The sequence below is a fragment of the Anomaloglossus baeobatrachus genome, chromosome 4, assembly GCF_048569485.1.
Source record: "Anomaloglossus baeobatrachus isolate aAnoBae1 chromosome 4, aAnoBae1.hap1, whole genome shotgun sequence".
Taxonomy (NCBI): domain Eukaryota; kingdom Metazoa; phylum Chordata; class Amphibia; order Anura; family Aromobatidae; genus Anomaloglossus; species Anomaloglossus baeobatrachus.
The window spans coordinates 43,480,236-43,507,680 of NC_134356.1; the positions used below are offsets into that span (position 1 = coordinate 43,480,236).

General features: G+C 47.5%; 1 protein-coding gene across 1 annotated transcript in view; it reads left to right on the top strand.

Moving 5' to 3' along the window:
- The window catches only part of BLTP3B (bridge-like lipid transfer protein family member 3B), a 122,053-nt gene that overhangs the window by 61,137 nt on the left and 33,471 nt on the right, over positions 1 to 27,445 (top strand). Inside the window, exons 9-13 of the mRNA XM_075344278.1 lie at positions 596 to 679; positions 4,342 to 4,524; positions 6,938 to 7,050; positions 21,228 to 21,369; positions 24,067 to 24,260. Of these exons, the coding sequence (XP_075200393.1) occupies positions 596 to 679; positions 4,342 to 4,524; positions 6,938 to 7,050; positions 21,228 to 21,369; positions 24,067 to 24,260 (716 nt within the window). The remainder of the gene's footprint in view (positions 1 to 595; positions 680 to 4,341; positions 4,525 to 6,937; positions 7,051 to 21,227; positions 21,370 to 24,066; positions 24,261 to 27,445) is intronic.

Here is a 27,445-nt window from a genome sequence, read left to right on the forward strand (position 1 = left end):
CTCGAGTCTCTTGCAAGTGGAATCCTACCCTAAGGGGAAGAGTTGTTCCTCTTGTACCATGCGAGCCCCTTCCATAGGGGAAGAAGGAAGAAATTGGGGGATTGACCTGTCTGCAGAGTCTTTGCTTGCAGAGACAAACACGTTTACACACAAATGGAGGTCAGCAGTAGAGTGAGGATATCCCACCCTCCGAGTACAAAACTGTGCCCCAAAGTGAAGCCCAGTCTTGGTGATGGCTCTGTTGGCACCGAAAACTTTGTTCCGGTCTGTGTTACTTCTATATTTGTGCCGTATCCCTTGTATGCAGGACACCATCGATGCCAGACAGGCTATTGACTATAATAGGGTCCATCTAGTTCTTGTATGGTATCCATCTTTTTAAAAGCATAAATAGAATAGGATGCTATTCAATATTGTTCGCGAGATAGCCAAGTGTGTATTTTATATATGCTTGTTGATGAGCGCACACTGGGGCCCTTTCTTGTCAGTGTGCACCCCACATGGGGACAGCATGGCGGGAGGGTTTCTTCTGGCACATACATCATATCTCTCATATTAATTCCATATATTATGAATTAAAACAATTATTTTACAGTTTTGGACAGGAGAATTACAGGAGGAGCCATGCAGTTGTCATTCAGTAACCTGACGGTGGACTATTACCCGTATCACAGAGAAGGTTTGTATGTTTTATTTATATTATTATTATTATTATTATTATTTTATATTGTTTACATTTTAAGGAGAGACTCTTTACCCCCAAAACTCTAAGTCACTTATACAATCCTATAGAGGACTTAAGGCCCCTTTACACACTGAGACTTTCAGCGATCCCACCAGGGATCGCTACAAAGTCTCTGGTGAGTCTCTGGTGAGCTGTCAAACAGGCAGACCTGGCCAACGACGCAACAGTGATCCGGACCTGCAGAACGACCTAGCTAGTCAAACACTGGAAACGAGTGATGTGTCACAATATCTGTCAATCACTATTCTCTGTCAGTCGGTCTCTCCCTCTTGGTCTCTATTCTCTCTCTGTCGGTCCGTCACTATCTCTGACCCTCTCTCACAGTCTGTCGGTCATTTTCCCCATCTCTCTCATACTCACCGATCCCCGGCGCGGCGCTGCACGGCATTCACACTGCTGCGGCGGCTTTTACTATTTTGAAAAAGCCGGCCGCTCATTAAACAATCTCATATTCCCTGCTTTCCCCGCCCACAGGAGCCTATGATTGGTTGCAGTGAGACACGCCCCCACGCTGAGTGACAGGTGTCTCACTGCACCCAATCACAGCAGCCGGTGGGCGGGTCTATACTGTGCAGTGAAATAAATAATTAAATAATTAAAAAAAACGGCGTACGGTCCCCCCCAATTTTAATACCAGCCAGATAAAGCCATACAGCTGAAGGCTGGTATTCTCGGGATGGGGAGCTCCACGTTATGGGGAGCCCCCCAGCCTAACAATATCAGTCAGCAGCCGCCCAGAATTGCCGCATACATTAGATGCGACAGTTCTGGGACTGTACCCGGCTCTTCCCGATTTGCCCTGGTGCGTTGGCAAATCGGGGTAATAAAGAGTTATTGGCAGCCCATAGCTGCCAATAAGTCCTAGATTAATCATGTCAGGCGTCTATGAGACCCCTTCCATGATTAATCTGTAAATTACAGTAAATAAACACACACACACACACGAAAAAATCCTTTATTAGAAATAAAAAACACAAACACATTCCCTCATCACCAATTTAATCGGCCCCAAAAAGCCCTCCTTGTCCGGCGTAATCCACGGACCTCCAGCGTAGCTTCCAGCTGTGCTGCATGGAGGTGACAGGAGCAGCAGAAGACACCGCCGCTCCTGTCACCTCCACGCAGCTAATGAAGACAGCCGCGCGATCAGCTGAGCTGTCACTGAGGTTACCTGCGGCCACCGCTGCATCCACCGCTGGATCCAGGTAACCTCAGTGACAGCTCAGCTGATCACGCGGCTCTCTTCATTAGCTGCGTGGAGGTGACAGGAGCGGCGGTGTCTTCTGCTGCTCCTGTCACCTGCATGCAGCAGAGCTGGAAGCGACGCTGGACCATCCTGGATTACGCCGGACATGGAGGGCTTTTTGGGGCTGATTAAATTGGTGATGAGGGAATTTGTTTGTGTTTTTTATTTCTAATAAATGATTTTTTCTGGTGTGTGTGTTTTATTTATTGTAATTTACAGATTAATCATGGAAGGTATCTCTGGGAGACGCCTGACATGATTAATCTAGGACTTATTGGCAGCTATGGGCTGCCAATAACTCCTTATTACCCCGATTTGCCAACGCACCAGGGCTAATCGGGAAGAGCCGGGTACAGTCCCAGAACTGTCGCATCTAATGTATGCGGCAATTCTGGGCGGCTGCTGACTGATATTGTTAGGCTGGGGGGCTCCCCATAACGTGGAGCTCCCCATCCTGAGAATACCAGCCTTCAGCCGTATGGCTTTATCTGGCTGGTATTAAAATTGGGGGGACCGCACGCCGTTTTTTTTAATTATTTAATTATTTATTTCACTGCACAGTATAGACCCGCCCACCGGCTGCTGTGATTGGGTGCAGTGAGACACCTGTCACTCAGCGTGGGGGCGTGTCTCACTGCAACCAATCATAGGCGCCTGTGGGCGGGGGAAAGTAGGGAATACGAGATTGATTAATGAGCGGCCGGCTTTTTCAAAATAGTAAAAGCCGCCGCAGCAGTGTGAATGCCGTGCAGTGCCGCGCCGGGGATCGGTGAGTATGAGAGAGGAGGGGAAAATGACCGACAGACTGTGAGAGAGGGACAGAGATAGTGACGGACCGACAGAGAGAGAATAGAGACCGAGAGGGAGAGACCGACTGACAGAGAATAGTGATTGACAGATATTGTGACACATCACTCGTTTCCAGTGTTTTAAGTCCCCTTTACACACTGAGACTTTGCTGCACAGTGGGAAACAAAGGACCAAAGAATGGTCCTGAACGATTTGTAGAGATCAGCAACTTCACAGCAGGGGCCAGGTCGCTGATAGGTTTCACACACTGCAATGTCGCTGGGGAGGTCGCTATTACGTCACAAAACCGGTGACGTTACAGCGATGTCGTTTGCGATGTTGCAGTGTGTAAAGCCACCTTTAGACCCTATAAAAATCACACTTGCAGTTTGCTTTTACTGATTTTGTTTTTCTTAAAACACCTCATTTTTGTATATATAAAGTTACTGCCTCTCGATTACAGTCCTCTGTATCCCCAGCTCGATTACAGTCCTCTGTATCCCCAGCTCGATTACAGTCCTCTGTATCCCCAGCTCGATTACAGTCCTCTGTATCCCCAGCTCGATTACAGTCCTCTGTATCCCCAGCTCGATTACAGTCCTCTGTATCCCCAGCTCGATTACAGTCCTCTGTATCCCCAGCTCGATTACAGTCCTCTGAATCCCCAGCTCGATTACAGTCCTCTGTATCCCCAGCTCGATTACAGTCCTCTGTATCCCCAGCTCGATTTACAGTCCTCTGTATCCCCAGCTCGATTACAGTCCTCTGTATCCCCAGCTCGATTACAGTCCTCTGTATCCCCAGCTCGATTACAGTCCTCTGTATCCCCAGCTCGATTACAGTCCTCTGTATCCCCAGCTCGATTACAGTCCTCTGTATCCCCAGCTCGATTACAGTCCTCTGTATCCCCAGCTCGATTACAGTCCTCTGTATCGCCCCCTCGATTACAGTCCTCTGTGTCGCCCCCTCGATTACAGTCCTCTGTGTCGCCCCCTCGATTACAGTCCTCTGTGTCGCCCCCTCGATTACAGTCCTCTGTGTCGCCCCCTCGATTACAGTCCTCTGTGTCGCCCCCTCGATTACAGTCCTCTGTGTCGCCCCCTCGATTACAGTCCTCTGTGTCGCCCCCTCGATTACAGTCCTCTGTGTCGCCCCCTCGATTACAGTCCTCTGTGTCGCCCCCTCGATTACAGTCCTCTGTGTCGCCCCCTCGATTACAGTCCTCTGTGTCGCCCCCTCGATTACAGTCCTCTGTGTCGCCCCCTCGATTAGTCCTCTGTATTGCCCCCCCCTCGATTACAGTCCTCTGTATTGCCCCCCCCCCTCGATTACAGTCCTCTGTATTGCCCCCCCCCCCCTCGGTTACAGTCCTCTGTATTGCCCCCCCCCCCCTCGGTTACAGTCCTCTGTATGGCCCCCCCCCTCGATTACAGTCCTCTGTATCGCCCCGTCAATTATATACCCTCATACCCTGTAGTCTCTGGTACGCCACTGCCAAGACCCAAAATGAAATACAGTCCTCAATTCTCTATATATTCAGATGTGACTCTTCTGTTTGCAGGTGACAGCTGCAGCCATTGGATGTATTATGGAGACGCCACCAAGACGAGATGTTCCTGGGCGCAGGAGCTCCTTCAGGAGTTTAAGTGTAATGCAGATATGTTAAAGCAAGCGGTAAAAGATCACGGTTCTGGGTCGCCTACAAAATCCATGCCCAACATTACTAATCAGTATGGCCTCCCAGGTGAGTTCTACAGGGAATATCTTTTTTTTTTTTTTTTTTTTTTTATTTTATTTTTTTTAACAGCCTACTTTTATTTTAAAGGGCTCTCTGTGTACTGAAATATTGGATTAGAAGTAGTTTTTACATCTTTTGTTTAATTAAAAAGTTTGCACCGTTTGCCTTCTTCAGCTTCTGGGATGCATTGACTATTTCAGTCAGCAGAATGAGTTAAGTGAGAATCTGTCAGTGAGCTCATTCTGATGGGAAAGTTATAACTCTTTTCTTCCTCTCTCTAAGCTCCTTCCAACTGATGTATCACCCCATAAAACTTTGCTTAACTTTTTGGTCATATATTAGCTAAGAGGAGCTCAGAAGAAACCAGAGGAGGGAACGTTAACACTGGATTTTAATGTGGCTTTTCAAGTGGATCACTTACTAACTCTCCCATCAGAAAAAGATCACTGACAGATTCTCAGTTAGCTCATTCTGCAGCCAGAAATAGTGCTACACATTAATAGATAATGCAAGATCTAATATATAAAGGTGTGTGTGTGTGTGTGTGTGTGTGTGTGTGTGTGTGTGTGTGTGTGTGTGTGTGTGTGTGTGTGTGTGTGTGTGTGTGTGTGTGTGTGTGTCCGGGATTGGCATCTGCACCGTCACAGCTACAGCCACAAAATTTTGCACACTCACACATCTGGACCCCGAGAGCGTCATAGTCTATGTTTTGAGGGGAAATTTAACCCTGCGCTTTAGTTATTTGCCAAAAAACCTGCCTCCATTAAAGCGAATGGAGCTGGGAGCCACAGTGCAGTCAGAACTTCAGAAGAATGCGCAGCCACGCCCTTATATGGTATGTTGGCATGTCACAATGCAGCCAGGGAAAGAGACAGACAGGGAAAGAGGCAGACACAGACAGGGAAAGAGGCAGACACAGACAGGGAAAGAGGCAGACACAGACAGGGAAAGAGGCAGACACAGACAGGGAAAGAGGCAGACACAGACAGGGAAAGAGGCAGACACAGACAGGGTAAGAGACAGACACAGGGAAAGAGACAGGGAAAGAGACAGGGACAGGGACAGATATATACAGAGGGAAAGAGACAGATATATACAGAGGGAAAGAGACAGACAGATATATACAGAGGGAAAGAGACAGACAGATATATACAGAGGGAAAGAGACAGACATTATAATTACATATATATCTATTTGTTTTGTGTTTTTTGTGTGCAGAATATATTTTTGTTAATACATTCTATTTTGTTAACAGCAGTTATTAACCCGGGCGAAGTCGGGTAGTACAGCTAGTTTTTCATAAAACCCAATTAAGCCAAAAGTATATGCATTTAAAGGGAACCAACCAGCAGGATTTTCATATATAAAGTAAAGCCAGTTAAAAACTGGTGCTAGGATGCTGAATGTGAGGATAGCTTTTGTTTTGAGAGTGTATGTTTTATTACAGTAATGCTTTCAAGTGAAGTTCCAGCAATGCCCTGCTATTTGATTGACAGGTGCAACAGGAAGGGAATATATGGGTTGTGTCTTCCTATCTATTCCCGCCCCTGTCTGTCTCCCTGCTCTGGAATTAACGTCTATGATGGTGACAGAACGAGGAAGGTCAGGCAGGCAGACAGGGGCGGGAATAGATAGCAAGACTCGACCCACATATTCCCTTCCTGTTGCACCTATCAATCAAATAGCAGTGCATTGCTGGAACTTTACTTGCACATATTTCTGAAATAAAACATCCACTCTCAGAACAAAATCTCTGCTTACACTCAGCATCCTAGTGCCACTATAGCACTGACTTTACTTTATATATGAAAATCCTACTGGTTGATCCCTTCAAAGTAAAAAAAACTATATAAAGTATACATATAACTTATGGGTTTGCCTAGGATCAGTAACACATAGTTGTTTTTCTCCAGAAACAGTAATACAGCTGGCAAGGCTACTTTAACATAAGCGGGGCTGAGCTGCAATACCGCACATAACCTGTGTACAGGGGGTGGCGCTGTTTTTGAACTTAAATACTCCTGTTGTAATAGAGGAGGAGAAAAGAAAAACAATTTGATCATTGTTGATTGGGTTTCAATCTTATGGCACTCTCAGTGCAGTAGCAATGTAGATTTTGCAGTTTTTAGCGATACCACATTTTTTAGATTTTCTTTCCCCCCTTTTAATGTGTTTTTGGGGGTAGGTTAGAGCACCCTAAAATTGCAATTCTGGTTGGCTTTTACTATTTTAAACACATCAGGTTATGTTTTCACATTTAAGACTTTTACATTAAGACCCCATTGTTTGTATGAAGTAGGTTCCGTTATTTTCACGTTGATTAAACCATCACCTCTAATAATGTGTGTGACTATTTGGTACATGTATTCATATATCAGTATATTTGGTTTTATGTTATTTTTTATTTCTTTTCTTTTAGGCTCTGATTCCAGTAGTAAAGGATCTTTTCCCACAGCAACATTGGAGCAGCTGAAATCCAAACTAATGTCCAGCTCTTTTGTGGTCAGACTTGCAGATTTTAACATTTATCAAGTGAGTGAATATTATTACAATTATTATACTGCAAGTATCCTTATCGTTATATATAATGTGTGTGTGTGTGTGTGTATATAATATATGTATACACACACACACACCATATTTTCCGGTGTATAAGATGACTTTTTAACCCCTGAAAATCTTCTCAAAAGTTGGGGGTTGTCTTATATGGTGGTGCACGGTGCCGTCATGGCTTTACTGCAGTTGTTTACATATGATAAAATATATTCTCACCTCTGCTCCATTCTCGCGGTGCCTCCAGCTGTGTCGCTCTCTCTGTCGCTCTGTCGCTCTCTGTCGCTCTGTCGCTCTCTGTCGCTCTCTGTCGCTCTGTCGCTCTCTGTCGCTCTGTCGCTCTGTCGCTCTCTGTCGCTCTGTCGCTCTCTGTCGCTCTGTCGCTCTCTGTCGCTCTGTCGCTCTCTGTCGCTCTCTCTGTCGCTCTCTCTGTCGCTCTCTCTGTCGCTCTCTCTGTCGCTCTCTCTGTCGCTCTCTCTGTCGCGCGGCCTGTCGCGCGGCCTGTCGCGCGGCCTGTCGCTCTCTGTCGCGCGGCCTGTCGCTCTCTCTGTCGCGCGGCCTGTCGCTCTCTCTGTCGCGCGGCCTGTCGCTCTCTCTGTCGCGCGGCCTGTCGCTCTCTCTGTCGCGCGGCCTGTCGCTCTCTCTGTCGCGCGGCCTGTCGCTCTCTCTGTCGCGCGGCCTGTCGCTCTCTCTGTCGCGCGGCCTGTCGCTCTCTGTCGCGCGGCCTGTCGCTCTCTGTCGCGCGGCCTGTCGCTCTCTCTGTCGCGCGGCCTGTCGCTCTCTCTGTCGCGCGGCCTGTCGCTCTCTCTGTCGCGCGGCCTGTCGCGCTCTCTGTCGCGCGCGTCGTTCTGTCGCGCGCTCGTTCTGTCGCGCGCTCGTTCTGTCGCGCGCTCGTTCTGTCGCGCGCTCGTTCCCTCGCTCGCTCTCACATCATAAGTAGACCACAACTATGAGAGACAAAATGAGAAAACAAATCCAGAAAATCACCGATTCTGATTTGGAAAGATTTTATTTGCAAATTATGTTGGAAAATAAGTATTTGGTCAATAACAAAAGTTCATCTCAATATTTTGTTACATGTCCTTTGTTGGCCATGAAAGAGGTCACACGTGTGGGGGAGTAATTATTAAACTTCTTAGTTCATCAATTTATTACTTCAAAATATATCCTCGAAGTTCCGATGTAATCCAATGGATTAATGCACCATGATGCCCAACAATTCCTATGGAGCTTTGTTCTGATAACAAGACTCCTTTGGAATTCATAGACATTGTGGGACATTATTCCATTGGATTACAACGGAACTTCAAGAATTTTTTTAATTAATTAGTGAACAGCGGAGTTTGGGGGCTGTTATCTATCTGTCCCCCCTATCTGTCCCCCCTATCTGTCCCCCCTATCTACAGTATGATTACACCCCTCACATTTTTGTAAATATTTTATTATGTCTTTTCTTTTTCGCTCCTAATTGGGAGACCCAGACAGTGGGTGTATAGCTACTGCCTCTGGAGGCCGCACAAAGAACTACACTTAAAAGTGTAAGGCCCCTCCCCTTCTGGCTATACACCCTCCCGTAGGAGTACGGATTCCTCAGTTTTAGCTTTGTGCGAAGGAGGTCACACACGCACGCATAGCTCCATTGTTTTTAGTCAGCAGCAGCTGCTGACTATGTCGGATGGAAGAAAAGAGGGCCCATACAGGGCTCCCAGCATGCTCCCTTCTCACCCCACTGTATGTCGGAGGTGTTTGTAAGGTTGAGGTACCCATTGCGGGTACGGCGGCAGGAGCCCACATGCTGATTCCTTCCCCATCCCTTTTTACAGGGCTCTGGGTGAAGTGGGATTTACTGGTCTCCAGGCACTGAGACCGTGCTCCATCTACAGCCCCTGGAGAAGATGCTGGATGGAGCGGAGTACATCAGGGACATGGCCCTGCTTCCTCAAGGTACTCTGTGTCCCCGTGCATTTGGCGCTCACACCGCAGCATGCTGGGTGTTGTAGTGCGCCGGGGGACATCAGCGCTGCGGCGCTTGTGCCATAGCCTCATTCAGCTTCGCTGAAGCAGGCACACTATTGGGACACGGTCGCGCCGGCCGCTGGAACTGCGGCGCGGCTGGCACTTGTGGTGCGCCGGGGACTTCAGCGCGGCCCGCGCTTTTACGGCGGCCGCGCTGATAACTCGAGTCCCCGGCTTTTGCGGCCTGCTCCCGTTCGTTCCCGCCCCCAGACCTGCCAGTCAGGAGAGGGGCGGGACGCTGGTCAGTGCATCAGCGCTGAGGGCTGGAGTCGTTTTTACATACTCCAGCCCTCACAGTAGGCACAGAGGGGACACTGTTTCCCGCACTTTTGTTTGGGAACTCCCACGGACCGCCCCTCTCCACAGACGCCGGCAGCCATTCCTGCTGACACGCTGAGCTGCAGAGGGGAGCCGGGGAGACCCAGACAAGGAATTCTGCGCCTCTTACCCGCTATTCAGCGGGCGGTAAGCAGCCCTCAGGGCTCACCCCCTCTTGTGCCAGTAGTATTCTTAGTATTTTGTTTCTACAAATACTTTGTATTGCATAGCGCTGGTCGCCCTTTGGCTATAGACTCTCTCACATTGCAGAGGGCCAGCAGCATGTCGTCCGTAAAACGCAAGGGTGCCAAGGCACAGACATTATATGCTTCCTGCACCGCATGTGGGACTTTTCTACCGGCAGGCTCCACGGACCCCCATTGTGTGCAGTGCTCGGCCCCTGCGGCGCTTGCACAGTCGGGACCTCTGCTGGACGTGACCCAGGGTGTACCACCTGTGAATGCTGTCCAGGTGACAGGAACTGAGTTTGCAGCTTTTGCTGACAGAATGTCTCTCACTATGTCACAAATTCTTGACACATTGCGAGCTAGGCCTGTACTTCAGGCCACGGACACTGTGCAATCATTGCCCCCTGGTCCCCCTCAGCTGAATTACCTCCAAGCTCCGGGACGGGCACATACACCTCAGGGTGAAGACTCTGACTCGGACGATGGCCCCGGGCAGCCTAAGCGGGCTCGCTATGACGGGCCTTCACATTCATCTCAATGGTCAGGATCCCAGCGAGATGAATCTATGGGTGATGAGGCGGACGTAACTGACCAGGATTCTGATCCTGGGACCGCTCTCAATCTAGATACACCAGATGGTGACGCCATAGTTAATGATCTTATATTTAACATCAATAAGATGTTAAATATTTCCCCACCAGCTCCTCTTGTAGAGGAGTCAGCTTCGCAGCACGAGAGAATCCATTTCAGATATCCTAAGCGTACATTAAGCACTTTTCTGGACCACGCTGACTTTAGAGACGCAATCCAGAAACCCCACGCTTATCCTGAAAGGCGTTTTCCTAAACGGCTTAAAGATACACGCTATCCTTTTCCCCCTGAGGTGGTCAAGGGTTGGACCCAGTGTCCAAAAGTGGATCCTCCAATTTCCAGGCTTGCAGCTAGATCCTTGGTTGCAGTTGAAGATGGAGCGGCACTTAAAGATGCCACTGACAGGCAGATGGAGCTCTGGCTGAAATCCATCTATGAAGCGATTGGAGCGTCGTTAGCGCCATCTTTTGCGGCCGTATGGGCACTCCAAGCTATCTCAGCCGGGCTTGCGCAAGTCGACTCAGTCACACGTGCATTTGCCCCGCAGGTAGCACCATTGACCTCGCAAATGGCGGCATTCGCGTCGTACGCGATTAATGCTGTTCTTGACGCTACAAGCCGCACGGCAGTGGCGTCAGCCAACTCCGTTGTTTTGCGTAGGGCCCTGTGGTTGAGACATTGGAAAGCAGATTCTCATTCCAAGAAGTGCTTAACCAATTTGCCTTTTTCTCGTGACCGATTGTTTGGAGAGCGTTTGGATGAAATCATCAAACACTCCAAGGGTAAGGACTCATCCTTACCGCAACACAGACAAAACAAACCCCAACAGAGGAGGGGTCAGTCTGGTTATCGGTCCTTTCGAGGACCGGGCAGGTCCCAATTCGCCTCGTCAAAAAAGACTCAAAAAGACCAGAGACGCTCAGATTCTTGGAGGTCTCAGTCACGCCCAAAAAGGACAGCCGGAGGAACCGTTGCCAAGACGGCGTCCTCCTGACTTGCAGTCTCCGATTCCCACACCCGCGGTCGGTGGGAGGCTTTCCCACTTTGGCGACATTTGGCTGTCACGCGTCAAAGACCGTTGGGTGAGGGATATTCTGTCTCACGGGTACAGGATAGAGTTCAGTTCTCGTCCGCCAACTCGTTTCTTCAGGACTTCTCCACCACCAGACCGAGCCGATGCTCTGTTGCAGGCGGTGGCCGCTCTAAAGGCGGAAGGAGTGGTGACCTCCGTCCCTCTTCAGGAACAAGGTCACGGCTTTTACTCCAATCTGTTTGTGGTCCCAAAAAAGGACGGTTCGTATCGACCCGTCCTGGATCTAAAGTTGCTCAACAGACACGTAAAAGTCAGGAGGTTCCGGATGGAATCCCTACGCTCCGTCATAGCCTCAATGTCTCAAGGAGATTTTCTAGCATCAATAGATATCAAAGATGCGTATCTCCACGTGCCGATTGCACCAGAGCATCAGCGTTTCATACGCTTCGTCATACACGACGAACACCTGCAGTTCGTAGCGTTACCTTTCGGTCTGGCAACAGCCCCCCGGGTCTTCACCAAAGTCATGGCAGCAGTAGTAGCTGTTCTGCACTCGCAGGGTCACTCGGTCATCCCGTATCTAGACGACCTGCTTATAAAGGCACCCTCTCAAGAGGCATGCCAGCACAGTCTGAAGGTGGCACTAGACACTCTCCAGAGTTTCGGGTGGATTATCAACTTTCCAAAGTCTCATCTAACCCCGACCCAATCTCTGACTTATCTTGGCATGGAGTTTCATACTCTCTCAGCGATAGTGAAGCTTCCAATGGACAAGCAGTGCTCGCTACGGACAGGAGTACAATCTCTCCTTCAGAGCCAGTCGCACTCACTGAGGCGCCTCATGCATTTCCTAGGAAAGATGGTAGCAGCAATGGAGGCAGTCCCGTTCGCGCAGTTTCATCTGCGCCCTCTACAATGGGACATTCTACGCCAATGGGATGGGAAATCGACGTCCCTCGACAGGACTGTCTCCCTCTCTCAGACTGCCAAGGACTCTCTCCGTTGGTGGCTTCTCCCCACCTCATTGTCACAGGGAAAGTCGTTCCTTCCCCCGTCCTGGGCAGTGGTCACGACGGATGCGAGCCTATCAGGGTGGGGAGCGGTGTTTCTCCACCACAGGGCTCAGGGGACGTGGACTCAGGAAGAGTCCACCCTGCAGATCAATGTTCTGGAAATCAGAGCAATCTATCTTGCCCTGCGAGCCTTCCAACAATGGCTGGAAGGCAAGCAGATTCGGATTCAGTCGGACAATTCCACGGCGGTGGCGTACATCAACCACCAAGGGGGAACACGCAGTCGCCAAGCTTTTCAAGAAGTCCAGCGGATTTTGACGTGGGTGGAAAGCAGAGCGTCCACCATATCCGCAGTTCACATCCCAGGCGTGGAAAACTGGGAAGCAGACTTTCTCAGTCGCCAGGGCATGGACGCAGGAGAATGGTCCCTTCACCCGGACGTGTTTCAGCAGATCTGTTGCCGCTGGGGGACGCCGGACGTCGATCTGATGGCGTCACGGCACAACAACAAGGTCCCAGTTTTCATGGCACGGTCTCACGATCACCGAGCACTGGCGGCAGACGCCTTGGTTCAGGATTGGTCGCAATTCCGACTCCCCTATGTGTTTCCACCTCTAGCATTGTTACCCAGAGTTCTCCGGAAAATCAGGTCCGACTGCCATCGAGCCATACTCGTCGCTGCAGATTGGCCAAGAAGGTCGTGGTACCCGGATCTGTGGCATCTCACGGTAGGCCAACCGTGGACACTACCAGACCGTCCAGATTTGCTGTCTCAAGGGCCGTTTTTCCATCTGAATTCTGCGGCCCTGAACCTGACTGTGTGGCCATTGAGTCCTGGATCCTAGCGGCCTCAGGTTTATCTCATGAAGTTGTTGCCACAATGAGACAGGCTAGAAAACCATCCTCAGCTAAGATCTATCACAGGACGTGGAAGATATTCTTAGCGTGGTGCTTGGCTCAAGGGTTTTCCCCCTGGCCATTTGCATTGCCAATTTTTCTTTCCTTCCTGCAGTCTGGGTTGGAAAAAGGTTTGTCGCTTAGCTCTCTTAAGGGTCAAGTCTCCGCGCTATCTGTATTCTTTCAGAAACGCTTGGCACGGCTTTCTAAAGTACGCACGTTTCTCCAAGGAGTTCGTCATATCGTTCCTCCTTACAGACGGCCATTGGAACCCTGGGATCTGAACAAGGTTCTCATTGCTCTCCAGAAGCCGCCTTTCGAGCCTTTGAAAGAGGTTTCCCTTTCTCGGCTTTCACAAAAGGTAGTTTTTCTTGTGGCGGTCACGTCTCTTCGGAGAGTGTCAGAGCTGGCAGCGTTATCTTGCAAATCTCCCTTCCTAGTGTTTCACCAAGACAAGGTAGTACTGCGTCCAATTCCAGAGTTTTCTACCCAAGGTGGTTTCTTCCTTTCATCTCAATCAGGATATCACTTTGCCATCTTTGTGTCCGCATCCAGTTCACCAATTTGAAAAGGGTTTACATCTGTTGGACCTGGTGAGAGCACTCAGGATTTACATCTCTCGCACGGCGTCTCTACGCCGTTCTGATGCGCTCTTTGTCCTAGTCGCTGATCAGCATAAGGGATCGCAAGCTTCCAAATCCACCCTGGCGCGGTGGATCAAGGAACCAATTCTTCACACATACCGTTCTGCTGGGCTTCCGATTCCATCTGGACTGAAGGCCCATTCTACCAGAGCCGTGGGTGCGTCCTGGGCATTGCGGCATCAGGCTACGGCTCAGCAAGTGTGCCAGGCGGCTACCTGGTCGAGTCTGCACACGTTTACCAAACACTATCAAGTGCATACCTACGCTTCGGCAGATGCCAGCCTAGGTAGACAGGTCCTTCAGGCGGCGGTGGCCCACCTGTAGGAAGAGGCTGTCTGACAGCCCGTTCATGGGGTATCTTTTTACCCACCCAGGGACTGCTTTTGGACGTCCCACTGTCTGGGTCTCCCAATTAGGAGCGAAAAAGAAGAAGGGAATTTTGTTTACTTACCGTAAATTCCTTTTCTTCTAGCTCCAATTGGGAGACCCAGCACCCGCCCTATTTGTTCTTAGGGTTTCGTTTTTCGGGTGCACATGTTGTTCATGTTGTTTCTTAAGTTCTCCGATCTTGTTATCGGATTGAATTTGTTTTTGAAACTGTTATTGGCTTTCCTCCTTCTTGCTTTGGTACTAAAACTGAGGAATCCGTACTCCTACGGGAGGGTGTATAGCCAGAAGGGGAGGGGCCTTACACTTTTAAGTGTAGTTCTTTGTGCGGCCTCCAGAGGCAGTAGCTATACACCCACTGTCTGGGTCTCCCAATTGGAGCTAGAAGAAAAGGAATTTACGGTAAGTAAACAAAATTCCCTTCTTTGTGGAACAACACTGAAGATCTGACCTTGTAATACAATGTACAGTGTCAGTGTGCAGCTTGTATAACAGGGTAAGTTTGGTGTCCTCTAAATAACTCCACACACAGTCATTAATGTCTAAAATGCTGGCAACAAAAGTGAGTACACCCCTTTCTGAAAATGGGAAAATTGTGCCCAAAGTGGGAATATTTTGTGTGGCCACTATTATTTCCAGGTCTGCCATAACTGACTTGGGCATGGAGGTCATTAGACCTTCACAGGAGCCCTGGATACTCTTCCATCCTCCATGACGACATCACGGATCTGGTTGATGTTAAAGACCTTGCGCTCCTCCACCTTTCATCTGAGGAGGCCCCACAGATCCTCCATGGGGTTTAGGTCTGGAGACGATTGGCCAGTCCAGCTCCTTTACCCTTAGTTTCTTTAGCAATATACTATGCATGTGTATATAAATTAGCTCCGAGACATAAACGCTTAGTTCTAATGTAAAATCTATAACTGCAATTTTCCATTCGGTGTCATATCTGCCTCCCAGCATCTGTCCTCCTCCAAGGTTGTCATTTATTGCAGATGGGATTTATGGATGGCTGAACTGTGAGGATAGAGACCCCAGAGGAAAGCCGGCGAGAAACCCGTGTACTCTGCATAGACATAAAGTAATCTGAGATCCTGACAGATGAGACTCAAGAGGCATTTTTTAATGGCCTCCGTTCCTGTGTAGCGTTGCCATACATGTCTGTTTCTTTTGAAGGACATGTAAAAAGTATTCACCCCCTCATGTGTCTCGTTGTATTGATTTCTTAGAAAGGTATATTTTTAAACCATAAACTACATCTAGTATTTGGTGTGACCTCCATGATTATTAAGGACAGCACCAAGTCTTCTAGGCCTGGGATGAACAAGTTGGCGACATATTGCAACATCTGTCTTTTTCCATTCTTCAAGAACGAGGTCTTTTAGAGCCTGGATGGTGGATGGAGAGTGAGGACAACTTGTCTCTTCAGAATTCCCCATAGGAGACACTTGGCCACTTTCACCCTGTTCTTTCTCAGAATTGCAACAGATGTGTTTGCTGTATATTGTTGTCATGTTGGAAAAGTGCACGTCTACCAAGAACACAGAGTGATGGAGCATCTGTCACTGTAGAGCAGGATATCTGTGAATTCATGATACCATTTAGGACATTTGGCCCCTGACACCAGTAACCGATCATAAAGCCCATCATTAGCACCACTCCAGAGTATAGAGTCCCACGAGTCTTCATATTTTTCAGCATGGGCCCTGACAAATTATAGGCGGCTTTTTTGTGCATAGTCTTCTTCCTTCGTGGACGACGCACATGCATGTCAGTCCTCTGCAGAAAACACTCGCCCCGGTTTGTCTGCAGTAAACTTTCATGTCCCATTTATTTCAACCCTTTTCATTAGAAGACGCTCCTTTTTAGGTGTTAACTTTCTAGGACGACCCGGATGCCCCTGTGAGATTGTTGCAGTACCATCTTTTTGTTAACTTTTTCTATCACTTTTGGTTCAGTATCTGACTGATCAGTAAAGCTTTGCTGATCTTCTTAGAGCCTTTGCCTTTTTTGTATTAAAAAAAAAAAAAAAATTTGTCTCACTCAGGTCTTGTGACATTTCTCTTCCATGTGGTGCCATTGCATCAACTGGGAAGTGGTTTTCTATAAGAATAGCCCTTATAATAATCAACTGTCTATTAAACACCTGTTTAATGAATAATTAGACTAACCTGTGGTTGAATTCTTGTTAAACAAAATCTGTCAGTAGGATCGACCCTCCTACGCAGTCTATATGGGCATACATTGATATCTGTGATCTGATTTCTTATTCCAGAGAAATCCACATTTCTAATATGTAAATGGGCTGTTAAGATTTATGGGCTGGACATAGATCTCCCTGAGAACCTGCCTCTAGAGATTATATTAGATCTTGGCTCATTTGCTTGTTAACTTGGATTTCTCAGTAGTAAGACATCGGATTGCAGATATCAAGGTATCATTGCATTCAACTTGCTATGACCAACATAGACGTAGGGTTCATCCTAGTTCCAGATTCCCTTTTAATTAGCATTTACTGTCTAAACTTTAGCTTTGCTCCTAAGACATTCGTTGGGGTGTACTCACACATCCAAGCCCTCTTCACCTGCTGCCGCCTCCTCCAACTCAAAAATATTTCCCAGATCCGTACATTACTTTCCCAAGAAGCTGCAAAAACCCTAGTATATGCCCTTATTATCTCCCGCCTGGATTATTGCAACCTCCTGCTCTGTGGCCTCCCTTCTAACACCCCTACAATCTATTCTAAACTCTGCTGCCCGACTAATCAACCTGTCCCCCGGCAACTCCCCAACCTGCCAATTCCTTCTCTGGTTCAACGACTCAAGTTCAAAACCCTAACCATGACCTACCAAGCCATCCACCACCTGTCTCCTCCCTACATCTGTGACCTAGTCTCCCGGTTCTTACCTGCATGTAGCCTTCGATCCTCACAAGATCTCCTTCTCTACTCCCCTCTCATCTCCTCTTCCCACAATCGCATACAAGATTTCTCCCGTGCCTCCCCCATACTCTGGAATGCTCTGCCACAACATATCAGACTCTCGCCCACCTTGACAAGCTTCAAAAGGAACCTGAAGACCCACCTCTTCCGAGAAGCCTACAACCTGCAGTAACCTTCAGTCTGATAGAGCGTCGTATGACCAGCTCTACCCTCACCTACTGTATCCTCACCCATCCCTTGAAGACTCTGACCCCTCGTGGGAAGGGTCCTCTCTCCTCCTGTACCTGTCTGTGCCTTGTATTGTATGATTATTGTACTTGTCCCTATTATGTATACCCCTTTCACATATAAAGCACCAAGGAATAGATGGCGCTATATTAATAATAATTCTTGCAACATGTTCCAGGGTTGCCAAGATGACTTTTTATTTCTTCTGGATGGTTTCTAAAAGAATTACGGAAAGACATTATGTTTTACGGACACATTGGAAAACCACAGTGGCAAAATTATTCAAGTTGTCCTTTACCTTTTGACCACTGTCTTTTTTTTTTTTTTTTTTTTTTTTTTTGGCTAGATATTGCTTTCCTAAAGGCCATTAGAAAAAAATGTTATGTTTTTTTTTTTTTTTTTTAACTATTAGACTTTTTGGTAGTCATGTGCCACTGTATCCATCAAGACTGTGACCACTATTGGAAGTGTGCCTCATGAAGGTGTATGTCCAGCAGTAAAACCAAGATTTACCTCTTTTTAAACTTCCTCCCTGGTCTGAAGAACGAAGAAATTTTATTTATTGATCGTTGCCTAGGTTAGGCTAGGATTTTGTCGGATCACATCAGATTAAGGCGTTAAAACAGTTTTCTCATGTTCATATCTTCAGGAGCACACCGCTCCCCTGCCTCCTTGACTTGCTAAGATGTGCACAGCATTCCGGATGACCGTTCAGACATGGTTGAATTCGCTGGTCAAAACATTGCTTAGGGACACTGAAGTTGCCCAGATCAAGTGATAGACTGCAGTGGTGGTGGGTTTCCTAGCCATGGAACAAAGCGATACTTGCCATAGAGCTTGCAAACATTGCTCTGAAGCAAGCCGAAACCTTGAAATTGAGATTCATGTGTTAAAATATTTGTTTCACGTTCATATCTTTAGAAGCGCACCACTCCCCTGCCACTTGGCTTCGTGAGAGGTGTTGCACAGCTTCTAGCTTTCCAGTTGCAGAAGAAAGTTCACAGAGCAGATTACATGGGATAACAAGCTCTTTACTTCTGGAACATGAGATACAATGCTGTATGACTGTACATATTTTTATCAGGAAGAGAAAGTGAAAGCAGAAAGAAAAACAAAAGACTTTTTACAATTCAGTGAGTAAGGAAACTTTGCACAACATCATCATCTACTGTTAGATCAGTATAAAGTCCTCATCTGATGCATATACCAAGAAGAGGGACATTGTGTCTCTGAAGGATAACAGTTCAGACATGGTTGAATCTGCTGGTCTAAACTCTGCTTGGGGACATTTTAAGTTGCCTGGACCTAGTGATTAGACTGCAGATGTGGCAGGTTTCTTAGACAAGGAGCAAAGCGATGTTTGCCATAGAGCTTGCAAACACTGCTCTGAAGCCAGCTGAATCCCTGGAATTGGGATTGAGAAGTTAAGAGCTGTCTCATGTTCATATCTTCAGGAGCACACCACTCCCCTACCTCATGGCTTTCTGGGAGGGGAACCGTGCTCCTGTAGAATGACAGTTCAGACATGGTTGAATCTGCTGGTCCAAACTTTGCTTAGAGACACTGAAGTTGCCTGGATCTACCGATAGACTATCGAGGTGGTGGGTTTCCTAGCCATGGACCACAGTGCTGTTTGCCATAGAGCTTGCAAACATTGCTCTGAAGCAAGCTGAAACCTTGAAATTGAGATTCATGTGTTAAGAGTTGTTTCATGTTCATATCTTTTAGAAGTGCACTGCTCCCCTGCCTCTCTGCTTGGTGAGAGGGGCATAGTGTTCCTGAAGGATAACCATTCAGACATGGTTGCATCTTCAGGTCCAAGCTTTGCTTAGGGACACTGAAGTTGCCCAGATCTACCGATAGACTGTCGAGGTGGTGGGTTTCCTAGCCACGGAGCACAGCGCTGTTTGCCATAGAGCTTGCAAACACTGCTCTGAAGCCAGCTGAATCCCTGGAATTGAGATTGAGATCTTAAGAGCTGTCTCGTGTTAATATCTTCAGGAGCACACCGCCCCCTGCCTCTCTGCTTGCTGATAGAGGCATTGTGTCCCTGAAGGATAACCGTTCAGACATGGTTGAATCTGCTGGTCCAAACTGCTTAGGGACATTGAAGTTGCCTGGATCTAGTGATAGACTGCAGATGTGGCAGGTTTCTTAGCCAAGGAGCAAAGCGATGTTTGCAATAGAGCTTGAAGCCAGCTGAATCCTTGGAATTGAGATTGAGATGTTAAGAGCTGTATCATGTTCATATCTTCAGGAGCGCACCACTCCCCTACCTCTTGGCTTCCTGGAGAAGGACAGTTCGGACATGGTTGAATCTGCTGGTCCAAACTTTGCTTAGGGACACTGAAGTTGCCCAGATCTACTGATAATGTCGAGGTGATGGGTTTCCTAGCCATGGAGCACAGCGCTGTTTGCCATAGAGCTTGCAAACACTGCTCTGAAGCTGGCTGGATCCTTGCAACCGGGCAGCTTCTGTGTCTCTGTCCTCCTCCGCTCCTGCAGAAGCAAAGATGCCTCTTGGAGAGCGCACAGTCTGGACCATCCATTTATCCATGCCTCTGCTCTGAGCTGTCAATCTTCAAGAACGCATCACTTCCCAGCAAGCAGGAAGTAAATGGGAAGAGGAGCGGTGTGCTCCTGAAGATAGAAGATAAGGCTAGGTTCACATTTCCGTTGTTTTGCATCAGTCACATGCATTGCTTGACGCTTGTTACTGATGCGTTGTACAACGGATGACAAGAATTAGAATTCATTGTCGGACTCCGTTGTAAAAGAGAGAACGATCAGCTGATCGTTCACAATACCCGGCCGGCTTTTGAGAGCGAACAGATGATCTCCCGACGGCCGGCTAATGGGTGATCTGCTGATCGCTCACAGCAGCCGGGTGATCTGCTGATCGCTCACAGCAGCCGGCCGCCTGGTGATCAGCTGATCGCTCACAGCAGCCGGCCGCCGGGTGATCAGCTGATCGCTCACTGCAGCCGGCCGCCGGGTGATCAGCTGATCGCTCACTGCAGCCGGCCGCCGGGTGATCAGCTGATCGATCACAGCAGCCGGCCGCCGGGTGATCAGCTGATCGCTCACAGCAGCCGGCCGCCGGGTGATCTGCTGATCGCTCACAGCAGCCGGCCGCCGGGTGATCAGCTGAATGTGTGTGGGGGGGGTGTGTGTGGAGTGCGGGGTGGGTGGAGCCGAGCGGGGCCATGGCGCTGAGGACGTCAGTGTCGGGGGCTGCATGGCTGGGGACAGGTGAGAGGGAGTGTGAGTGCGCGTTTACATGTGGAGTGCGGGAGGGGGCGGAGCCGAGCCGGTAAGTATCGGGCTCCCTGCACACGTAGCCAGGGTAAATATCGGGTAACTAAGCAAAGCACTTTGCTTGGTTACCCGATATTTACCTTGGTTACCAGCATACACCGCTTAGCGCTGGCTCCTTGCACACGTAGCCAGGGTAAATATCGGGTAACTAAGCAAAGCGCTTTGCTTAGTAACCCGATGTGTACCCTGGTTACGTGTGCAGGGAGCCAGAAGAGCATGCGCAGCGAAATCCTACGGATTGCGCTGCTCAAAAAAGCGTTACATGCTGCGTTCCTGCCGCCCGACGGTCAGTCGTTCCACGACTGATCAGTCGGGCGGAGGATGCAACGCAGCATCATCAGTCACAATCCGCCGCTCATACAAGTCTATGGGAACAAACTGATTCCGTTGTTTACCAGAGCCGCAGATTGTGACTGATACAAATTGACGGAAATGTGAACCTAGCCTAAGACGGTGGCTTTAAATTGCTGGACCCTAACACCATGGCCTCGCCTCTATGTGCCGCAAATAAACTGGGGAAGAGATGGGACCATTCTTGGCTTTAATTAAATTACATTATTGTTTTCCGCTTTTCTCTTCCAGGTTTCCACAGCAGAACAGTGTCGATCTTCCCCTAAAACTATGATTTCCTGCAATAAGAAGAGCTTGTATCTTCCCCAGGAAATGTCTGCGATTCATATTGAATTTACTGAATATTATTTCCCAGATGGAAAGGATTTTCCCAGTAAGAACCGTATTTTTTTTAAAAAAAAAAATTTTCCCTTTTCAATGAATTTATTTGACAGGAGCCCTAGAGACACCGCAGAATCGGGATTATTAGGTTTTTTTTTCCTTGCAGATAAGAGGAACTAGTTTTGAAGACGCAGAAAAAAATAAATAAGAATGTGTATGGCCCGTAATCAGATGTCAGGATACAATGGAGAGGCTTTATTGCCTATAGAAGATGGTGAAACCTGGCACAAAATTCCCCTTTTTTTATTAAATTGGTGCATTTGAAATATTTTCCATTACCTTTCTCATCACCTAAATGTACACTAAAATTTTGCACCTAAACATGGCGCACAAAACATTGCTCAACTTTTTTTTACAACACTAGTTTTGGTAAATTTAGGTTTATTTTGTGCAGATTTTTATTTACATGATGCATTTTTTTGTACTTTATGCTGCTTATACAGTCCCATGAAAAAAAACCAACAAAAAAAAAAACAAAAAACAGCCAAAAATACCCCCCAAAAAGACCCCTTTTACTGTGTATACCTGCCTGGCAGATGGACACTGTAAGGTAAATTGGCCCCGATGGATACATTAGCTACATGCGTTAGGTGCTCATCGGGTTCATACACTTAATGAGTAACGGTCATTTCAATCTTTATTTCATAAGGTAATAAGTCACATGAAAATAAGAAAATTTATAATATGTCTTATCCGCGAAATCCACTTATTTCTCCTTTTAGACTGATCACTCTAAATTCAGGAGTAAAATCTGTGTTAGTGAAGACATTTTCCATTACTGATATGAATTGACAGTTGGTGCTTTTAAAATTCTATGGAGATGGGAAGGGGAGGAGCTAGAGGCCGACACAGGCATTACTGAGATTGGAGATGACAGTTGGTGCTTATAAGATTCTATGAAGGGGAGGAGCTAGAGGCGGAGATAGGTGACAGTTGGTGCTTATAAGATTCTATGGAAGGGGAGGAGCTAGAGGTGGAGATAGATGACAGTTGGTGCGTATAAGATTCTATGGAGGCAGAAGGAGCTAGAGGCAGACAGACATTATATAGATGACAGTTGGTGCTTATAAGACTCTATGAAGGGCAGGAGCTAGAGGTGGAGATAGATGACAGTTGGTGCTTATAAGATTCTATGGAGGAAGGAGGAGCTAGAGGCCGACACTGACATTACCGAGATAGGAGATGGCAGTTGGTGCTCATAAGATTCTATGGAGGGAGGAGGAGCTAGAGGCCGACACTGACATTACTGAGATAGGAGGTGACGACAGTTGGTGCTTATAAGATTCTATGAAGGGGAGGAGCTAGAGGCAAAGACAGACATTACTGAGATAGGAGATGACAGTTGGTGCTCATAAGATTCTATGGAAGAGGAGGAGCTAGAGGCCGACAGACATTTTTACTGCAAGTTCTCTTGATTTGAGTGACTGTTATCAATAAAACTTCACGAGCGCCAACTGTCCTCTTCTCTCCTGGTAACTGGAAAGTCTGAATTCATGGAATACACCTTTTACCCATGAATTTAGAATGAATGCTCAGTCCAGGACGAGAAAGAAGCAGATTTCTCTGATCCGTTATATCAAAGTTGCCTATTTTTACTTGAACTATTGATTTATGAAAAAATAACTAAAAATAAAATGTAGGTTAGTCTTTTACATAGTAATCATGTTACTTTTTATTCCACCAATCAACAGCTCACATAAAAAGTCAACTTTGTAATATATCTGATCAGAGAATTCTGCTTCCTTCTCTCTCTGTATTGAGTGGTAATATCTGCATTCATTGATGCTAGATTTTCACAATATTTAGATAGATGACAGTTGGAGCCCATAAGATTATATGGAGGAGGAGGCGCTAGAGGCCGACACAGACATTACTGAGATAGGAGGGGACAGTTGGAGCCCATAAGATTATATGGAGGAGGAGGCGCTAGAGGCTGACACTGACATTACTGAGATAGGAGGGGACAGTTGGAGCCCATAAGATTATATGGAGGAGGAGGCGCTAGAGGCCGACACAGACATTACTGAGATAGGAGGGGACAGTTGGAGCCCATAAGATTATATGGAGGAGGAGGAGGAGGCGCTAGAGGCCGACACTGACATTACTGAGATAGGAGGGGACAGTTGGAGCCCATAAGATTATATGGAGGAGGAGGAGGAGGCGCTAGAGGCCGACACTGACATTACTGAGATAGGAGGGGACAGTTGGAGCCCATAAGATTATATGGAGGAGGAGGCGCAAGAGGCCGACACTGACATTACTGAGATAGGAGGGGACAGTTGGAGTCCATAAGATTATATGGAGAAGGAGGAGGCAGACATACATTACTGAGATAGGAGAGGACAGTTGGTGCTTATAAGATTCTATGGAGGGGGAGGAGCTAGAGGCCGACAGACATTACTGAGATAGGAGAGGACAGTTGGAGCCCATAAGATTCTATGGAGGAGGAGGAGCTAGAGGCAGACACAGACGTTCTGCTGGAGTGGGGCCAGACTAGTTTTGTATCCGGCTATGGTTCACCTCCAATTTAGGTGGAATTGCACATTATGATGGCTGATTGGACTTAAAGGCCCCATATATTGTTCTTGCACATGGGCCGTTTCCTGTCTACGTCCACACCTGAATCAGATGACGAGTGCAGTCACCATAACACAATTTGAAGATTCATTTTCAATTTTATTTTCCATAGTTCCAAGTCCCAACCTCTATGTACAGCTGAACGCGCTGCAGCTAAATGTGGACGAGCGAAGTATCCTGTGGCTGAACCAATTTATCCTGGACCTGAGGCAAAGCGTGGACCAGTTCATGGCCATGTACAAGCTGAACGACAGCTCGAAGTCGGACGAGCACATCGATATCCGGCTGGACGGCCTCATGCTGAAGGTAAAGCAAGACTGCGAGCGCGGCACAAACTGCTGAATAATTCAGCTTGATATTCCTCCAACATCAGCTAATCCAGGCATAAATCATATATAAAAGCCATGTATATTTTATGCTACTACGCTGGGTCCGCATTGCAATCATCTGTGATGACTTACAAAATATGGCCGCCTTATCCGGCCTACCGGAACGGTTTTCTTTTTTTTTATAAAGAAGCAAGACTGAAGATAGAAAAGATGTTGTGTCGATTGGCCCCGTGCCGATACTGCTAAGGGTTGGTGGGTTTCTTATGAATATGCAAATGCAGATGGGCTTAGTATTTATATAAAGTCCACCACCCCTTTCCTAAACCAGTGCTTCTCAAACTGGTGCCCCCAGTAACGTTATTACTCAGGATTTTAATGGTGGCTCCCACAATCGCTGGTTTGTCACACTGGGTTTAAGAAACGAAGGATGTTGACTACAACCATTGGTGAGGCTCAATGTTGGACTGTCTTCTGCTGGACCTTTGGGACCTTTTGTGCATCTTTCTGTAGCCTTAGCTCCAATCCGAGAATTTGTCCCAAAGGTTAACTAGGTTGTCCACTACTTTTATATCGATGGCCTAGTCTTAGGATAGGTCATCAATGTCTGATCGGCCAGGGGCCGTCACCCGACATCTCTTCCGATCAGCTGTTCTCTGTGCTGACGGCGCCAGCAGGTAGCCAGAAATGCTCAGCCCCGGAGCTGCCCAGTTTGTTGATCGCTGCCGGATAATGCACATCCTCCACAAAGTCAATTCAATAGGAGGCGGATGTGCAGTACCCGGCCGCTATCAGATGATGGGGCAGCTCGGTAGCGGAGTATTTCTGGCCATCTGCTGCTGCCAGCACTTTGAACAGCTGATTGGCGGGGGTGCATGGTGGTAGACCGTGGACAGTGATGACCTAGCCTAAAGATAAGCCATCGATGTAAAAGTGGTCACTTTCAAAATTAGGCTGACTTGACACTAGGGTGTCTTTATTTTGTTAAGATGTGACGGGGTATGTGACCGAGCAGGCAGGGACACCAGGCTGATGAACAATCCAACAAGTTTTATTGAGGCAAGGAGCATAAAACATCTAATATCAAAATTTAGAGTCCACAATGAGTCCTCAAAGTTCCGAGGGCGCCACCCGGCAATCCAATGCCAGAAAACACGTAGAAGTAATCCTTGGAAGAAGTCAATGGATCCAACAGATGAGGGACACAACCCAATCCCACGTAACAGCTTCCATAAATCCACACACGGGTGCCAGGGTCTTGCCTCAGCGAAGATTCCAGCTGCTTGAACCTCAGCCCACACCCAACTAACTGATCCACCATCAGTCTGTTCTCCAGTGCCTGTAGATCCACCCCTGGAGGGGGAAGGGTTCACACCCACTTTTGGTTAGTGGCTATGTATGGAGAAGTCTCCAGAAGCTCATGGTTCCATTGTCTCCTACAGGCCTGTCTATTGGAGTCACCCCCCAGCTGAGAAGAACAAAGACAGCCAAGCAACCTACATGACCCTATATGGCATAGCGTACATGAATACAGGCCGGGGGTTGGGGAGGGACACATCGTCACATAAGGGGGTTGGCATAGTTATTAAGGGTTGAAAAAAGAAAAATGTCTATCAAGAGATGGAAAAAGACAAAAGAAAAGGGCATCTCCATAACCACCATGCATGATCCAACCAATCCCAAAAGATCTAATTTTTCCCTCCTGATCCATTAATCTACTTAAAACCTACTAGACTTTTGATAAGCAAAAAAAGGAAGACCGCACTCCAAATAAAGTGAAAGTGTACTTTATTAGCCCTTATGGCTTGGTGACGTTTTGGTTGTGACCAACCTTTAACAAGCGAAACTACTAGACTTTTGGTGATATATATCCTGTGTAAAAATTGATAAAAAATAAAGTTTATGATGCGAGCAATAAAGGATTCATGTTCTGGGTCCTCAGAATTGTCACCCCAATGAAATGCGGGTCAACACTTTTAAGGCGTAGGTGTCACCAGGAGACCACTATGGAAATTGGTTAAGAAGCCATACCTTTTATAGCTTTAGCCTGCTTAGAGTACCATATTTGAAGGGTTAATATATACTATTCTGGTAATTGCATCGAAATAACTATTAATGGAGGGGGAACAAGGATGAACCAAACTTGGATGGTCCACAATTATCGCACTGCCTGAGATCAAGAATGGGGTTGAGCAGGAAAACTTTGGTTTAATCAGGTTTGGCTCACATTGAAGACCCACCTGAAAGATACTGTCGAGGATGGAAATGTGGTGGGCATAGAATACATGTAATAACTAGTGATGAGGGAGCACTACCATGCTCAGGTGCTCAGTTCTCGTACAAAGAGGTTGGATGGTGTGACTCAAGTACCCTAATATAATAGACATCATTGAGGAATGTGAGCATTTTTACAAAATATTTCCCGGAAAAATGCACAACTTCTCCATTGACTTCCATGATACTCGGGTACTCAAGTCGCGCCCATCTGAGCACCCAACTGATCGTTACAAATACCGAGCACCCAACTGATCATTACAAATACTGAGCACCTGAGCATGGTAGTGCCCGCTCATCACTAGTTACGAGTACTGAGCACCCGAGCATGGTAGTGCCCGCTCATCACTAGTTACGAGTACTGAGCACCCGAGCATGGTAGTGCCCTCTCATCACTAGTTACGAGTACTGAGCACCCGAGCATGGTAGTGCCCTCTCATCACTAGTTACGAGTACTGAGCACCCGAGCATGGTAGTGCCCGCTCATCACTAGTTACAAGTACTGAGCACCCGAGCATGGTAGTGCCCTCTCATCACTAGTTACGAGTACTGAGCACCCGAGCATGGTAGTGCCCTCTCATCACTAGTTACGAGTACTGAGCACCTGAGCATGGTAGTGCCCACTCAGTTACGATTACTGGGCACCCGAGCATGGTAGTGCCCACTCAGTTACGATTACTGGGCTCTCAAGCTCACTAATCACTGGTAATGAGTAAATAAGTGGCATCTCTGGAGGTTTTTGAGGGCAACATTAAATGAGATTGATGTGTTAAAAGAGTTTCCATCCTTGGAGCATATGGTTTTCTTGCTTCCTGGATCCTTATTTCCTGGGTAGAGGGTGCGATTCTAAAGATTGGCAGGTCAGGGCTGTGGCATGATTGAGCCGCTGCT